The sequence below is a fragment of the Colossoma macropomum genome, unplaced genomic scaffold (genome assembly GCF_904425465.1).
Source record: "Colossoma macropomum unplaced genomic scaffold, Colossoma_macropomum, whole genome shotgun sequence".
NCBI classification, from domain to species: Eukaryota; Metazoa; Chordata; class Actinopteri; order Characiformes; family Serrasalmidae; genus Colossoma; species Colossoma macropomum.
The window spans coordinates 6,380,629-6,399,149 of record NW_023494784.1 but is presented as its reverse complement, the minus strand read 5'-3'; the positions used below and the strand labels follow the sequence as shown (position 1 = coordinate 6,399,149).

Genomic DNA, 18,521 nt, shown 5'->3' with positions numbered 1-18,521 from the left:
CACTGACTGAAAGCCACTACTTTCATTGCTATAACAAAAGTTCATAACAACATGCAAAATCAAACAAATAAAACTTGATTTAAACTTTTCTTTAATTCAAAAACAGTACAGGCAAATATCGGGGCTGACCTACTACAAACAACAAAGCCAATGCTTTATTTATTTGCTTAATTAATTGGTGATTATCTATTTCTCAGTATTGAATTGAGCTACAGTCTTCCCAAGAACGCTGTTAGCACATCTACGCTCAAATATAAGCTGCACCAGGTTTTGTAATACAGAACACGCTGCGATATTAATTTCCCTCTGTTTAAGCAGTTACTGAGCTGAAAAGCTCATTTATGTGCTCTCAGTTCTGTAATGATTGTGATATATAAATATCTGTCGCACGTCATTGAGCGCTGAGTCGAGTGTGTATATTCAAGCGTACACTCATTTATATAAATCTCTAAATCAAACACTGAGAACTTTTATACATTCAGTATAAAATTGAAGTACTTCAGAAATTAGACCCCAGATGACGCTGCACAGGTGAAGAAAAACAGCTCCACATTTGTGTTTATGCAATTATCTTTTAATTATTTATTACTTATATAACAATCTGCCAATTAATACATGCCTTAAAAATGCCTAATTACAGTATTGACTGTAGAACTGCAGAACACGGCTGGTTAGTCAGACTCTCAGTAGTGTGTCAGGTAGCAAAGTTGGTTCAGTAGAAAAAGACAGAATCGATTACGAAGGTCTACCTCAGACTTACTCACCCCTTATATCATCTACTGTTACTGAACATTGATTCCCTTCAGACAGATTTATGTACGTTAGTTTATCTTCATTTTCTCCTGCTGCGTTACGGCCGGACTTATCGTACTCTAGTATGAAATATTAAAAAGTTATCGGTAAATCGTGGTGGCACTTGAATTCCTGGTGCGTCCTGTTCCCCCCGACCCAGCAGTTGTTGGTGTTTCCTGCCGTTCTGGTCGGGATAGAAGATCAGCCAGAACCGGGACCTTTCAGGGCGTCAAGCGTTTGGGGTCACGCGGGAACATGGACGTCTGACGCACGTTGTGGAGGCCGAGGTACAGCATGGTCACTCTCTCCAGACCTACAGGAGGAGAAGAAGTCGGTAAAGGCTGCTTTAGAGGGGTCATTCAGCCAGATATGTTGTCAACTTTACCAAAGTCCTTACAGGAGTTTTCACACACGGGCCGTTTCAGCGTCCGAAGAGGACTCGGGCCGCTGAGTCATGGTATCTTTTGCATATCTGAACACATCAAACGAACTCAGACTCAAACAGCCCCAAATACGAACTGAACTGAGACCACCTCTCAAGTTTGTGGTCTCAGTTCGGTTCGTTTGGAGCTCATTTTGTGGTTCAAAACGGCTCCCGTCCGCTTTTGCGTTGCTTTATGATGAAGACCTCGAGGCTCACTGTACACACAGACACAGCCTTCAGCACTTCAGCAGGTAAAACAGACCAAGGATCATTTAAAAGGTTCTGAATGAATTAAAATTCACCGCTGCTTTTTCAGTGCAGACATGGCGATTTCCACCAGGGGGAGCTCAGTGAGGAGCACGGCTGAAAACAGAACCCACCGCGGCCAATAGGAGAGCAACGTGGGAGAGGAGTGTGGCCAACAGGAGAGCAGCAGGCGTGTCTGGTGGTTCCTCTCCCCACCTGAGAGGTCGGATTTATCAGAGAACGCTGCCCACTTTGCGAGGTCTACGCACACTGAGTGCTGTGAAAGGGGTCTGAGCTCTAATGGGAGTCGTGGTCTGAACAAGAAGTGTTCTGAGATCTCAAAGGACCAGAAAGACAACCGAGTCCTCTTTATAGTTCACTTACACTGTGAACACAAAAAGAACTGAGGTCATTTGCAGTTGGTTCCCTTCCAGGTTCACTTTAACAGACAGGAACGTCTGTCCACTCGCGCTGCGCTTACACTGCTCCGACAAAGCACCGCACTGTATCCCTTTCGTTTTCAATGGGAAGCGCTGGTTCTGTCAGATGAGCTCGCGCGGCGTGTCGAGTTTGGGGGATGCATGGAGTTTAACTTTATGCAAATTAATCCCGTCAGCGTGATTAAAGCTAACGTATAAAATCAACCGCTTAGCTCCGAAATTTAGAGTCTAAGCGGGAAACGATCTATCGGATGATGATAAACTGGAATGACTGATGCTGACTACAGGTGGTAATCCACAAACTAAATCCTAATCTCTCCAAGTTTTTTTTAACCTTATTAAAGTTTTGGAAAATTAGTTTAAATGATGCTTACTATGTTTGATTTATTAAAACACATTAGCAAGATTACACTTCAATTGGATTTCGCAGGGAACCCCCTCATAACACCGGCACCCGGCCATGAGGTGGGGAGGATGCATTCACGTCCGTCGATGCACCGGAGCAGTGCAAATCTCTTTGAATGAAGAGAGACTATAAATCCCAAACTCAAAGCCACATTAATGGTTCAAAAGCATATTTGAAATCACTGGGAAATCAGATACAAATCACAAATAGTCTGTAGCCTTTGGCTCAGTGCACCTGGACATATTCCCACAGAAATGGAGGTTTTTCCACATACGACTTTTCCAACAAGGTGACTGGCTCCTTTAATAGAAGCACGGGAGTTTCCATAACACAGCTGGCTTTTTAGGCGATAGGAGCTGCAACCAGTGAACCAGGGTAGGTACTTGTGACACATCCAGTCACACTAGTTTAATAAAATACATTGTGTCTTAAATTGTCCATGTAAATATCCAACAGTTTTGCCAAACATTACATTTTATATCCATATCATGCAGCCCTGGCGTGAACTGAGTTGAAACTTCAAATCTGTACCATATTTGAGTTTTTAAGTAGGAGATTTTATGATTTTCTGTTATTTTTTTGTGAACAGAAACCAAACCATCATTTACACTTTTGCTATTTGTCATATTCTGACGTCAAGCCGTAAAAAGGCAGACGTGCAGACTCAAGTCTGTCTATAAAGAATGTATATCAAATGTCAATGTAATTAATTATATGTATACATACATGTAAACTGAATGTATGGAAGTTGACAATAACTCAACACGTTTTTTAGGGTTAAGACTTAGAGAGACTACACTGCCCACCTCTCACCTACACAGCCTGGCCTTTCTAGAACGGTGTCTGTATAATGAAGCCCACACAGAAAAGCACATTTCATGTGTCAGCTCTTTCGTCCTTTTCAGCCTGGTCGGGTCAGAACACCAGCATTTGTAAAACAAATGGACACGCAGCGTTTTTATGTGCGAGTCGGAGGCCAGACCAGGCCTTCTGAATAGCTGCTTTACAAACAACAGGAGCTGCTGTGGAAAATGTCAGCAGGTGGCTCTTAGAAGGCCAGAAGAGAAGGACAGGAAACAGCGCAGGTCTGTCCCACTGTGCACAAGGTCTAATAAACTTAACATCCAGGCTGAAGTTTGAATAAAACTGACGGTTCAGATAAAACTACTTGCTCCCAAAATATCTGTAATGTTGAATAAAACATGAAAAAGCCATATCTGGACCTGCCTGGCCAAAAAGAAGTCACAGACTCTAACACAGTGGGGCACAACTCTGGTCCTGGAGGGCTGGTGGCCAGCACAGTCTGGTGATTTACCTACTCAAACACACCTGATGACATTTATCTGTAAATTGTAAGACTTCAGGGTCCTCCAGGGCCGGAGTTGTGCACCCCTGCTCTAATATTTCTTTGGACCACCTTGAGCTTTGATAACAGAGCGCCGTGGCAGTGCTTCGACAACCTCATGCAACGTCACAGCATTTATTTCCATTAAACTGTGGCCGATATCTTGTGTTGATGATGGGAGAGAGGAACCGATCCATAAAGTCTTCTCCAGCACATCCCAAAGACCTTCAGTGGGGTTAAGGTCAGGATTCTGGTGGCCAATTCATGTGTGAAATGATTCCTCACGCTCCCTCAAACCCCTTTCAGCCTGAGCCTGCATTGTGGTCCTGGAATGTTCTTGTGCCATCAGGGAAGAAATAATCCACGGATGGGTCATTCAGTACATTCAGGTGGTCAGCTGACTTTGTTTCATTGCCACATAATGCTGCTGAGCCCAGACCTGACCAATAAGCCTCACTAACGAATGGTTTTCTTAGGGCCACACAGCTGTTTAGTCCCAATCCTGCGAGTTATCGTCACTTATACAACAGTTAGTTCAGGCTACGCAAGCTGATTGGTTGAGAGGCATTCTAACTGTGCTGATTCACAAACACTGTATCACTCAGCTGAGACGCCGTTGCTAAGCAACGTCTTTGATAGCTGGAGGAGACGCTCAAGCCATTTGAACGTTTTTACTTCTTACTTTGAGCACAAACAGAAAATGGACACTTTTAAGATCACATTTGACCGACAGCCGATTTGGTCAGACTCTGAAGATGAGACGACACTAAATTCCCAAACTGTCAGCACCACTGAGCAGCTTTTCAGTCGGCAGCTGAGACAGAAGAACAGCTAAACAACCTGGAATCAGCCAGAAATGAACCCAATACCATTCGCCACACGTGTAGTCTGATCTTCAGAGTCTGACCAAATCAAAACTGCCGCAATAAAAAACAAAAAAGCTGGTGATGACAGTGGCGATGACAGTTTGGGAATTTAGTGTGAGGAGCTGGAGAAAGAACTGCCGGCTGAGCAGCGAGTGGGCGGAGCTCGTTACTCTGACGTAGCAACAAGCTGCTCGTTAAGGAACTATAATTTGGTGAAGGAACTGCGAACATTAAAACATATTAAACGCCGCGTTCACGGCCCAGTTTATTAATTTATTACTTTATTTATTTGACTGTTGTATTAAAGCAGTAGAACACTTGAGGAGTGTGTTATCGCCAATAACATCACGGCTGTGATGATCTACGGCCACCAAATCACAGCCGTGATGTTATTTCACGATAACACACTCCATCTGTGTTCTACTGCTTTAACTGCGCATGTGGAAACGCTCTTACTTTCACTAGTAAACACAGCCGCGAGTCTTACTGTCCATGTTTTACAATTCCACTTCACCAAGAGTTTAAGTTTTTTTTTTTTTTTCTGACCACGTCTTCCACGAAGTCGAGGGTTCTCCACTGTTATTCCAGGTTTAAATAATGCGTTTGGCAGTTCTTTACCCAACTCCAGTAATCTCAGCAATCTCCTTAGCTGTTTTCTTTGCTTTATGCAGGCCATGAATTCGACCTTTCTGAAACACAGTAACATCTTTTCCACGACCGCGAAGTATGTCTTCCGACATGGTTGTTTGAAGAAATGATGAGCTACTCACTGCATCAGTTAGAGTTAAAGGATTTTTTGCCAGCTGAAACAATAATTATCCATTCAAAGGGTCTTAAATATCTGCTTATCTAAATCAAAGCCTTTTTTGACCAGGCAGTAGGGCTGGGCGATAAAACGATAACGATAAGTATCGCGATATAACTTTTCCTTGATAGAGCGATACGTCATGTTCGATAAATGTTCGATATAATACACCGTTCTCACACTTCCACGTTTTAGCGAAAGCCCTGGTGGCGTTTTCTACTGCAAGGAAAGCGACACTACACTGCTATCGCCAGGAGAGGGCGCACTTCTGAATTTTTCGACTTGATTAGAGAGGGAGGGGGCCACGAGTAAAAAAAAAAAAAAGGGTCGCCAAATATACTTTAGCAACGTCTGAAACGTGGAGTTATACAGTCCCTGTTTGAGCGGAGCGACCGGCGATCTGTTCTCCTGTGACCGAGTGTGAGTGACGAGGTCAGTGACGTAACTGTACTGACCTACAGTGAACTCACCTCTTTACTAACCTCCTAACAACTTTAGCGGTGTTAAATCACGTCTACAGCGCCGTGTTACAGCGCCAAACCGCCATATTTTAGTATTAGTGCATTCTTGAGCAGCGAAAGTGAAAGAAAGAAGTGGTTCATGTTCGAAAGTAAACTGAGGAAGCTGTGAGGCACTGGAGAGCGGGAGAGCGCTCTCTCTCCAGGCTAGCTGTTTTTAGCTGCTGGCTAATAGAAGCAGCGCTCCGGCACAACACGGTGAATTGATGATACTGTAGATCAAACAAGACACAGAATCACCGCTTTCAGTTTAAACATGCCTAAAAGGAGGACTCTGTGACTGGTGTGAGAGATTCACACTGCAGATAATGCTTTTACACAGCGAGCGTCAGATATACTGCGGTTCACCCCTTAAACTACTATGACAGCATAGAGAAACCCAGCCGTCTAGCTGGTGTCTGAATACTGTGATCTGCTCTGACATGGATGTGGTAGGAGTGACCGCAGTGACCTACCGAACCGAGCTGACGTCGTTGAGAAACTAAAGAGTTTAGCTCTGTTGTTGGCCACTTGTTTAGCGTTTGTAGCGGGGTAGCCGAGCGCTCGTCACCAGACAGCTAAAAATAATCTGTTTTCTCTCTTAAATCATGACTATTACAAAAATTGCAGCTGTGCTTTTCAAGCTGATAAAAACAGCTCAGAAACTTTCTCCCACTCTTCCCTGACAGATTAGTGAAATGTTCCACTGTTTGCCGAGTGTTTGTCATGATCGGACCATAAATGATAGTTTAAAACCACAGTTAACCACCCAGGAGCACAATCAGCCTTCAAACGTGAAAGAAATCATGATTTGACATTTATCGCGATATGTATCGATATCGAACGATATGAATTTTGTTTATCGTGATAACGTTTTTGGCCGTATCGCCCAGCTCTACCAGGCAGTGTAGTTTATAACATTTCAATCTACAATGTACAACTTAGTACTGTACATAGAAGTGGTCACATAAATGGAACATCAAGATGTGCATTAAAACTAATGCTGTGTTCACATGTTGGCATTTAAAATGCCGCAGTTCCACTGCCCATAGTGGTGCGACTGACGGTGGCATATGGAAATGGTAATGTTGCCATGCTGACAGTGTTTACTGGTGAAATGAGACAATTCAGCATTGATGGCTCCCAAACACCAACCTCCAGTTTACTGGATGGTGTGTTATGTATCTTGAAGGAACGTTCTGTTTACCGCTGCATTTCACATCTACAGCCAACCGGTAAATGCAGCATTAGATGTCGAGCCGCTCATCTGCAAACAGAGAAAGAGTCTGAAAGAGAGAGTTACCGATTCCTCCACCAGCATGAGGAGGAGCTCCGTAGCGGAAGGAGTCGATGTACGCCTTGATCTTCTCCAAGTCTGAAACACAACAACAACAAACATATTACAACAAGAAAAATAGGCTGTAACACACAGTCAGTTCATTATTGAAGAAAAATGATCTGAACTAAGTTTAAAGGATATTCCATAACAGCGTATATGATCTGTACTGGATCTGTGTTTTTTACATCCCTCAGTCATTTAAACACAGTAAAGTGTGTGCATTTATCTTTCAATGAGGTCCTATGAGATTTTTTTACCGCAAAACTGCAGATTTTATTAGAAAAAGAATTTAAAGCTGGTCTTTTAGGTGGTGAACGACACGTCTGTGTCCCAGTAACACAGTGTAGAGTGAGGCTGTGTGTTGTTACCTATGCCGTGATGCAGAGCTCTCTCAGTGAGCAGCTGGGCATCGTGGACTCTCTGAGCTCCGGACAGGATCTCCTCTCCTCTCATGAACATGTCGTAGGAGTTGGAATATTTCTAAACAAACAGGAAAAACACGCATATCAGTACTGCTGTCCTGCATCAGGAGCAGAAATGAAATTATAAAATGGGCTGATAACAATCGAACTGAGGCACAGCTACACCACTGATATTTGGATCGGTAAGCTCCTCCCATTCCCATGGTTGCGCTACACCCATTCCCATACCCATTATGCTACATGAGTGTCCATGGTTACGCTGCATCCATCCTCCTGGTTACGTAACACTCATTCCCATAGTTACACGACAACCATTCCCAAGGTTACACTAAGTCCATTCTCATGGTTACACTACACCCGCATCCATGGCTACGCTACACTGACTCCTATGGATACACAACACCCATTCCCAAGGTTATGCTACACTAATTCCCATGGTAATGCGACACCCATTTCCATGGTTACACTACATCCATTCCCAAGGTTATGCTACACTAATTCCCATGGTAATGCGACACCCATTTCCATGGTTACACTACATCCATTCCCAAGGTTATGCTACACTAATTCCCATGGTAACGTGACACTCATTTCCATGGTTACGCTACACCCGTTCCCAAGGTTATGCTACACTAATTCCCATGGTAACGCTACACCCATTTCCATGGTTACGCTACACCCGTTCCCAAGGTTATGCTACACTAATTCCCATGGTAACGCTACACCCATTTCCATGGTTACGCTACACCCATTCCCAAGGTTATGCTACACTAATTCCCATGGTAACGCTACACCCATTTCCATGGTTACGCTACACCCATTTTCACAGTTGCACCACACCCATTCCCATAGCTATGAAACTATGCCCTTGGCTGAGGTCAGATTCAGTGTGTAGTGGGGTGGGTCTTACAGGGTTGTTGGGATCAGGCATGGTGTAGAAGGGTCTCACTGCCAGAGGGTATTTATCCAGCACATAGAAGTCTGTGTCATACTAAAGAGAAGAGGAGCAGGAAAATAGATTAACTCAACCAATTAACCAGAACACAATAAAGGCATGTACTAATCTACACACACACACACACACACACACACACACACGCACACACACGAGAATTTCAGCATGACCAAACTGTAACGCATGCAATAATGAATAAAAACTCTTTGTAAGCATTTATTAAGTATTTATTTGCATATTTATTATAGTACCTTTTCCTTGACCAGGCGACCAAGCAGTTTTTCATTAGGCGTGCTGAAAAAAATAAACATAAAGGTCAAGAACTAAAGAATCACATTCAGTTTCTTCTGTCAGCAAAAATGTGTTATCTGTGTCTCCCAGAGAGAGACGGAAATGTCAATAGCTGAGGGAGACGAGTGATTCTGGGTTTGTCTGAGTCACATTTGTTTTGGGCTAGTAGTCAGAGCGGCACAGGAAATGTGCTGCTGATGCGCTGGTCCTCAAAATACTCGAGCTTTACGCTGCATGAAACCAGTGTACATTTTATCTGAAGTAAGGACCAAATCATAGGTTTCCAACAATGAAGCGAGAAGATTTATTTGGATTTCGTCCATGTAGACGTGTTAGTAAGACTGGCTTTGCTGTACACATACTAGACTACATATATAGTGAGAGACTGCACCCAAGAGAGAGGAAAAAAATGAGAGTGCACAAAAAGTACAGAGAGATGCATAAATATTTGGTTGCTGACAAAGTTATTGGTATTTGAGCTGAACACCACAGCAGACTGGAGTTGAAATTATATAATGAATATAAGATCAAAGTGCAGGAGGATATTTACATCCAAATCAGGTGAATGGTATAGGAATTAAAACCATTTTTATGCTCTGTTAGTAATAAAGGTTCTGTTCAGGTACATTTTTCGTTCATCAAGGTACAAACAGTGTAAATGTTCCCTCAAAGGTTCAACAGTGGTTTTAAGGTCTGATTGTGAACCTTAAATAAGTTTTTCCAGGTGAAAAGTTTGTATTTGTACCTTTTCATAACCGAATGTTTTAAACAGAACAGTAAAATAAAAGCCTGGAGACGAGACGGGGTGTGTGGAGTCAGTACAGCTTAGAACATATCATTTCAGTGGATTATGGTTCAGTTATGTTCCCTGACTAAAGGTACTGAGATGTCACCCCAGTGACAGTTTACTACCTTTATTCTGAGAGTGTTGGGCTCCAAAGTAACAGGACAAACTAACAATCATAAATTAAACTGTCTTTATTAATACTCCAGTATGTTATGTCGACGTCCAAATATTTATGGACCTGTCTGTACACAGGCAAATTCCTTCAAATAAACACAAATCTACTACTCATCAGAAAACAAACCCACGCCTGATATGTACTGTCCTGTACCCGGCCCGAAATCCAATACTAGTTGGGTCAGCGACCTCTAGTGGACGTTACCTCAGGTCCTCCTCGTCTGCCATCTCCACCCCCGCTGCCCGGAGCATGGCCACAGCCTCGCGGTACTCCAGCCTCAGCGTCGGCTCCAGGAACTTAAAGGGCTCGCTGGGGTACTGCTTACCCACCGTCTGGATCTCCGTCTGGAAACTGGAACACACAACATAACAACAGTCCAGTTCTGTTCTGATGGTGCTGCCCGTCCAGTACTGCACTGTGTTCCGCTTGGCCAATGCACTGCAAACGCTTGGTCCTACTGTACAAACTCACCCTGCGTGCTTATGTCACTGTGGCGGTTAAACCACTCAGTACACTTTTAAACTAAATGGTTCTTCAAGGGTTCTTCAGTAAAGAAAATGCTTCTGTATAGAACTATGAACACTCAAAAGAACCCAACGCATGACTAAAGGTTCTTTGCAATGCAAAAGCATTCTTCAGATTGATGGAGAACATGCTAGATGGTTCTATATATATATCCTTTTTGAAAAGGGTTCTATATAGCACCAAAAAGAGTTCTTCTATTGTTACAAGATTGACAACATCACAATTTGGCGCTACATAGAACCCTTTTCAAAAAGGTTCTATATAGAACCATCCAGAACTCCTTCTTCATCAGTCTGAAGAACCGTTTCACAATGCAAAGAGCACTTTAATCATGCAAAGGGTTCTTTGAGAGTTCATGGTTCTATATAGAACTGTTTCATTACTGAAGAACCATTTTGTTTAAAAGTGTACTGAAGGGGGCGACAGAGGACAAATCAGATCAGGGTCTACTGTCGTTCTACCAGCCTCAACAGCTAAACGTGGACAGGAGAGGAGAGTGAGCTGCTTTAGCTCTTCTGCTGGAACGGATCAGCGATAATGTATCATATTTGTTTTCGCTTGGTTTGATGTTTTTCCTCCATTTTGCTCCTCTGAGTGGATTAAATAATGGAAATAACAGTGAATACAAATTTAAAGCGCATCTAACGGCGTTTATGGTGAGCTGTAAAATGCACCACAGCCCTACGTAAGAAAACAATGAAGATTATCTTAAGAAAATCTTAAGGAACTAATTAAGCTAAGTTTTTTTTCAAGACTTGCATTTAAGAACATTCTTACAAACTTCTTAGTGTTTGTCTTAAGAACCTTCGCAAGTTTTTTTCTTAAGGTTTTCATGAATCCGGCCCCTGGACTGCAGCCCAGCTTCTAGAATAGCTACAGTCAGTGATGCTTTTGGGGGACTAAACAAACAAACAAGCAAACAAATAAATAAAACAAATAAATAGTTCCTAATTAATGTGAACGTTCCTGTGTGCAGTGTTGGCCAGTCTACTTGACATATGAAATTCAGTATATAGATTCATATGGAGCTGGGCAGTAAGACTAAAATGTGATATAATACTTTCAGGAAGTTTTCAGTGTCACTAAATATATTTTTATATCTATCTATATCTACATATATATATATATATATATATATATATATGTCAACATTTCACACACTTTGCTGCACAGAATCCAATTAAACATAACTAATCATGCTCTGTAATCAAACGTGCAGTTGGGGAGGGTTTTAAGTACTCATGAGATCCACAACACTCTCTCACAGCGGTAGAGAAAGTGTTCCGTGTGATGCTCGCTCAGCCATTTAAGACTCGTCTTTGTCCTACTCTGATTATCAGACTACATGTCTGTTATTTCTGAACACAGAGCGTCAGTGTGAGTTAGAGGGACTCACTGGTCTCTGAGCCCCTTGAAGATCTGCACCATGGTGTCAGTGATGGAGTCGATGACCTCGTGGTAGTGATAGTTAAAGGCCATCTCAATATCCAGACCCACAAACTCAGTCAGGTGACGATGGGTGTTGGAGTCTTCTGCTCTGAACACTGGAGGGAGGGAGGGGGGGCGAAGGAGAGAGAGAGAGAGAGAGAGAGAGAGAGAGAGAGAGAGAGAGAGAGAGAGAGAGAGAGAGAGAGAGAGAGAGAGAATGATAAAATCAGCAGCTGAGGAAACCAAATCTTTATCAGCTCTAATCACTATCTTTTCTATTTTATAGACCAACAGACAGATAGATAGATAGATAGGACAGACAGATAGACAGATAAATAGAGACACAGACAGACATAGATAGACAGACAGATACATAGATATAGACAGACAGACAGATAGATAGACAGACACATCAATAGGACAGATGGACAGACAGACAGATAGACAAAATAGGGCAAACAGATAGATGGATGGATGGATCAGACAGAAAGAGAAATATACAGATTAAGACAGACAGGACAGATAGACAGATTCAGACAGACAGACGGACAGAGATAGACGGACAGAGATAGGCATATAGTAGGTCACCACTGTCTCTACACTGAGACTGGTGTGATGCCTGGCGTGACCAGCAGAGGGCCTCACTGACCTGTGTGTGTGTGTCTCTCTCTGAAACTAAGTGTGCGTGTGTGTGTGTCTCTCTGAAACTGAGTGCGTGTGTACGTGTGTACGTGCATGTTAGTGGTCCTGTACCGGCCGCTTGGCTCTGGGTGGGAGTGAATGAGGAATCTACTCCACTCAGCTGCTCTCCTCTGTTTATCTCACTGAACCTCATTCACCAACCGTTCTTCTGAAAACTCACTCACGGTTTCAGGAACACAAAGGTGAGAACAGTTCTGCGCTTCAAGAACACGCCAGGAACCTGACGTAGACTTTTTCTTAGAACCTTTATCAGGAACACACTTAAGAACAAACCGAAATATAGTGGAGAACGAGGCCCGGTGTCATGGTCTGATGATAGTCCTGGTGGAGGTGCGGAGCTCTACAGGGGTGATGAATTCTGCACTGTGTCACTACAGTAAGAAAACCTGACACCAACAAAATGAGAACTTTATGGAAGAAAAAACTAAACAAGTATTTGGTCCATTTATAGCACTGCTATGAAGCACTATTTCCCACTGACTGAACTGAACTGAGGCCCAGTTCTGCTGAAGAACATCAGTCATCGGTTCTCTGAAAGACTCAGATACCCTTGAACCGTCATGCGTATTTTCCTGTATGTAAACAGCAGCAGTTCTGCACTTTCCCCTTTATACAATATCAAGTACACCGCATTGAGTTCACGTAGAAATCCCCTATATTCCTGAATATGAATGTACAAATTACGTTTTAAGTTTCAACAGTAACTGTACTGTGAGTTTTTACCATTATTATGTAATGATTTTTATGAACCGGTCTCCTTAATAGTAACTGCACTTTTACATCTGAAGTAGAAATATACAGAAGTGAAATATGGGCTGCTTCCAGAGACTTCAGCTACTGCTCCTGTCCTCCTCCTCCCTTCCTACTCCTCCTCTCCCACCCTGGAAGACCGAGGAGGGATTGAGGAAAGGATGGGGCAGGAGGAATGGAGATAAACGGGGGAAATAAGGCAGGTGACACCTTTTACTGTCACTAAAACTGAGCCTATCACAGCGTTCAGCTGAAAGCACGGCCTTGGGGAGCCTGCTTATTCACATTTGTGTGGTTTTCTACTCCACGTTTTACATCGACCCAAATAAAACACAGTATTTAACCCCTTAAAATCAGGCTTATTACATACTAAGGCTTATTAATCAGTAACTACAGGGACCTCAGTGCAAACTGGCTGAGCTATTCTTAAATTATAGAAGTGTGTAATAAATACTGGCTATTTAAAGAGTTAACTGTATAGCTGGATTGCTCTGTGTTTGTCCGTCCTCTCTGGGCGTGTCTTCAGTGATGTCACTAAAATCTGTAAAAGCCTTTCTGGGTAGCGTACACTGTCGTATCCTCCGCTGGAAGCTGCTTCGGCAGGTATTTTAAGCGGCTTCTCTCTCCTCCTCTGGTATTTGGACAGCCGGTAAGATGTCGTTTTCCAGGTCGAGGTTTCCGAGTCATGCAGAAGAACAGAAAGACCAGCAGGACAAAGCTGTCCCTTTAAGGGTTTCTGGACGCAGCCATGGGGTTCTAAACTAGGCCTTTATTTGCAAACGATGCCTCATAACAGTGTCATAATAAAAGGAACAAATGTCCATCACTTTTAGGCCCTTTATGTGTCATTTACTTCTCATATTGCGATTTCTGGCTCATAAATACTCAAGTATTGCTTTATTCATGTGTTATTCAATGCTTATGCATGTGTTATGAAGCCCCTGTGTAGACGGCCTCTTCAAATACAGTCTTTAAGTTGCTCTGACGAAGGTTTTTAAGTGATTCTGGACCATTTTTGTTGCTCCATCCATCATAAAATGTAAAGGACAGCTGGTGTTTTCAGGTTATGTAAGGTGTTTTGAGAATAACAGCAAATCAAAAACTTCTCTACATCTCAGAAAAGCAGTGAAGCTGATTGAAGTTGTGGATTTGTGGCATCCTGTAAGAACCTCAGGTACGATCAGTGTGGTGATAAACTCTCCCAACTCTCTTTCTTTCTGTGTTGATGACGAATAATGTAGTAAAATAACCCCTTTTTATTGCATTTCTACTGCTTTACGCTTCTCTGTCTGTTTGTGTTTGTTGCCATGGCAACATTCATGCCAATAAAGCACTGTACCGCACAGGAGAGAGATGCAACTGTATGTAAATATAGTATGTAAATTATTATGTACATATACATACATATATATATACATACATATACATATATATATATATATATATATATATATATATATATATATATACACATATATATATATATATATATACATATATATATATATATTACTGCTGCCATGACCAGCACTGGTTCACTGCTTTGGCAGGAGTTGGCACAGTTACAGGCCAGTAAAGCTGCCTGAGTGCGAACCCTGTCTGGAGACGGTGGCACTGAGGGAGGTGTTGTTTACCTGGTCCTACGCAGAACACCTTGTCGAAGTCAGCGCAGATACACATCTGTTTGTAGAGCTGCGGGGACTGCGCCAGGTAAGCGCTGGTTTTAAAGTATGACACCGTGAAGACGTTGGCTCCTCCCTCGCTGGCGGCTACAGGATAAACAAAGACAAAAAAACAGCATATCAACATTAAAGGGCCCATATCTGGGGAAAACAACTGCTTGATGTAGTACAGAAACACTGTTAAAGTTTAAAGATGTACTATTCACTCCCCAGTCCAAACAGGAAAACTGAGCAGCCCTGCTTTTGTGATGTCACAAAAAACCTCCTTCACATATATCCGCCTATTCAGCCTACAGCAGTCTCGCTCCGTCCACTCACGCCAAAGTTATTAAGGAGTGCTTTTCGAATGAGGCACAATACAGGGCAGCCAATCAGAACAGAGCTCATTTACATATTTGAGTCTTAACAACACAGTAGCAGAAACAGCCAGTTTATTTCAAAGGGATAATGTAAAAATGCCTTAAGGCTGTTTTCGGTACACACGTGTTACAAAAACACGAGGGAAATGTAGGATACGGGCCCTTTAAATGTTTAGGTCATGCCTTCTAACGGCTGCTGGGTTACATAATGAGTCACCGTAAAGGCGGGATGAGAGCGGCATGATACACACACGCGCGCGGTGATTGGTGGATTTAAAAATGGGGCGTATATAAGCACGCATGGGCGCATCTGAGTGAGGCCACTATACAGCAGTACAGCACAGCAGCATAATGGCTCAAACACACTGGAAGGTGGAAACTGTAAACACTCAAGGAATTGTGAAATAAAATAACAGACACTTTCAGCCTGAATGGTTGCATAATGAGACACACAACTGCATAATGTGACCGTTGGATTGGTTAACAGCTTTGTGCAATCATCCTTGAATTTCTAGTTATATATAGCACTGTATTATCTCTCTCTTTCTCTTATATATATATATATATACACACACATACACACACATCTGCCTATTATCAGTATACACATAATACTGTGCACATCTTAAGCAGTCAGCAGGCGTGACAACCATAAATCTATAAATATATACACACACCGACTAATACACACACACATATACATATAAGTGTGTGAGTGTGTAAATATGTTTCGCTTCTGTCACAGAAAGAGGGAAAAACAAAAAAAAAGTTTTTTAGTCTTCAACTTTCAAGGTAACTTTACAGGACAAGGAAAAACGTTCTTACCTTTTAATGGAAGAAGATGGATAAATATTTTTTTTCATTGATCATCATGAAAATCTGACATCATAAAAGGCAACTGATCTATTCAAATTATGTCAAAAAAAGGTCCAAAACGAAAAAAAAACCTACTTCACTTTTAATGTAAGTCAATGGAACCAGACTTTTTCTCAAGTCATTCTGGGCCGTTTCTTTTGGTCCATTCATCATCAAATTTACACACATCGTAAAGGGCAACAGGCATTTTCAAAAGATGTTAAAAACTGAAAAATTACAAAAATGGAGATACGAGGTTTTCTTCTGACAGCAGCGAAATATGTATGCACACACACAACACTGTGCAAAGGTCTTAAGCAGTGTTACTCTATGCTGTAAGTGCTCTGTGCCAGTAAAACACTATATAACCTTAGAATAAACACAAATAAACATAAATACAGTAAAGCATGTGAAGAACGTGTTGGTTAGTAAAGCTCTGAATATGTAGGTTAGAAGTTTACAGTCAGAAGACCGCAGGTTTGGTTCCTGATTTCTCTCTACGCTCCAGCCATCGCATGGATTTGTTCAGTTCCATCAGCAGCAGCTGACTTATTTTAATGGACTGATTAGATAAACCATGTGTTGGATGGTAACTGTAAATACCCTGGAAATGGACTGTTTCACCATGTGTAACTGTGTGTATCTAATCTAATTTCAGTGTTTACTGCCCACATAATTATGCAGTACATATAATTTTTTCAAATCCTAACTGTACATGTTCAGCATTTACTTTCATTTAAAACTTGTTATTAATGATGATCTCAGGCTATATTATGATAACTATTCACTATCAGTCAGACACACTTATGAACTTGCAGATTTACACTAGTCATTCAGAGTGGTTTGGTGTGACATGGTTCAGAAGCCTTTACAGTGGTGGTGATAGGAACCAGGGGTTGCCATGACTACAACACAAATACAGCCATTTTATTTACTATCCAAAACCACCAGTGAACCTACACGTGTCTTCTGAGCTTCTGTGTGTTCATGATGGCCTGCACGTCCCTCTCCAACAGGAATGGGTTTAAAAAATAAGTTTCAGTCCAAAATATTATCTCAAAACTGTTGTACAGCTATACATGTACATGTAGTAACTTTCTGTGAGGGAGCTTTTAGAGGTGGACGTCTGGTTCCTATCACCACCACTGTGAACAATTCTGACTGTAAGTTTCTCTAGAACAGAGCGTTTCAAACCAAACCACTCTGAATGACTCTGTTTACATCTTAACCATTTAATTATGCAGAAATTTCAGTGGACTTGCCCTTTAAGCCTGTACATTCTCATAGCTCACTCTAATAAACTAATGTAATATGATTATTATGATCTCTACCAGCATTATAAGGCAAAAGCATTAGTGTTTTAGGACTCTGGCTAAAGGTTTGGTTCACTAAAGCAGAACACCGTCCCTCCTGACGTCAGCGCTGCAGTGGACGCTGCCGATATGGCCTGATAACTATTATTTTGCATGATTGTAATGATGGGGACAACGTGTTCTGCATGGCATCCACACTCACATGCGTGCGAGCATGGGCGATAGAGTGGGTGTGCACCGGATGTGGTAATGAGAGAACAGCGTGCTGTTCAAACAGCAGCTGGTACGCCCCAAAAAATAAAATAAAATAAAAAAAAAAGAGCGGCAAGTTCAAACATGAACACGCCACGTTGCCACGATCTGATTGGCCGGCCGAGCGAATGAAGAAGTGAGAGCGACCGTTTATTTTTTTTCTTCCCCTGCAGAGTGAAAAACCACAAAACTACGCAAGCGGCACAACAGAGGACTCCACACATACAGCTCAGCTCAGCACGCGATTGGTGGGTCTAAAACGGGGCGTATATAAGGACGAGCCAGTTAACCTGAGTGAGGCCACTGTGGCCAACAGCACGAGGGAACACAGTGTTTATGAGAAAGTCTGAACATCCCCAGGTCAGATGACACGTTCTAAGCGAAAATAAGTGAACATCTGCACTACAATTTCGACACACTCAAAAAAGATGGTTGTTTAGTCAAGAAAATGGTTCTATATAAAACCAAAAAGGGTTCTTCTTTACAAGCTTGACATTGTAATAACAGAAGAACCTTTCTGATGCTACACAGATCGCTTTTCATATACAGCATGATGTCCATGAATCTGAAGAAGCACTGCACCAAGCAAAGAACCTATGTAATCTCTAATATTTAAAGAATTTAATCACGCAAAGTGTTATTTCAGGTGTTCATGGTTCCATAGAGAACCTTTTTCTTTCTAGCTACATTTAAGTGTGTTCTCTGGAGAGGGCATGTCGATCAATACAACATGTAATTTTACCAGGAGTGCCAACACACACACACACACACACATATACATACATATATGTGTGTGTGTAGAGTATATGACTAGTCATGTGTGTAATATATATATATATATATATATATATATATATATATATAT

At 42.0% G+C, this 18,521-nt stretch overlaps 1 protein-coding gene across 1 annotated transcript in view; it reads right to left on the bottom strand.

Moving 5' to 3' along the window:
- Positions 1 to 558: 558 nt before the first annotated feature.
- dars1 (aspartyl-tRNA synthetase 1) overlaps positions 559 to 18,521 on the bottom strand; it is a 65,129-nt gene continuing 47,166 nt past the window's right edge. Inside the window, exons 11-18 of the mRNA XM_036576834.1 lie at positions 14,830 to 14,964; positions 11,712 to 11,859; positions 9,995 to 10,141; positions 8,789 to 8,831; positions 8,493 to 8,573; positions 7,529 to 7,640; positions 7,125 to 7,196; positions 559 to 1,105 (exon numbers count right to left, since the gene is read on the bottom strand). Of these exons, the coding sequence (XP_036432727.1) occupies positions 1,014 to 1,105; positions 7,125 to 7,196; positions 7,529 to 7,640; positions 8,493 to 8,573; positions 8,789 to 8,831; positions 9,995 to 10,141; positions 11,712 to 11,859; positions 14,830 to 14,964 (830 nt within the window). The 3' untranslated portion in view covers positions 559 to 1,013. The remainder of the gene's footprint in view (positions 1,106 to 7,124; positions 7,197 to 7,528; positions 7,641 to 8,492; positions 8,574 to 8,788; positions 8,832 to 9,994; positions 10,142 to 11,711; positions 11,860 to 14,829; positions 14,965 to 18,521) is intronic.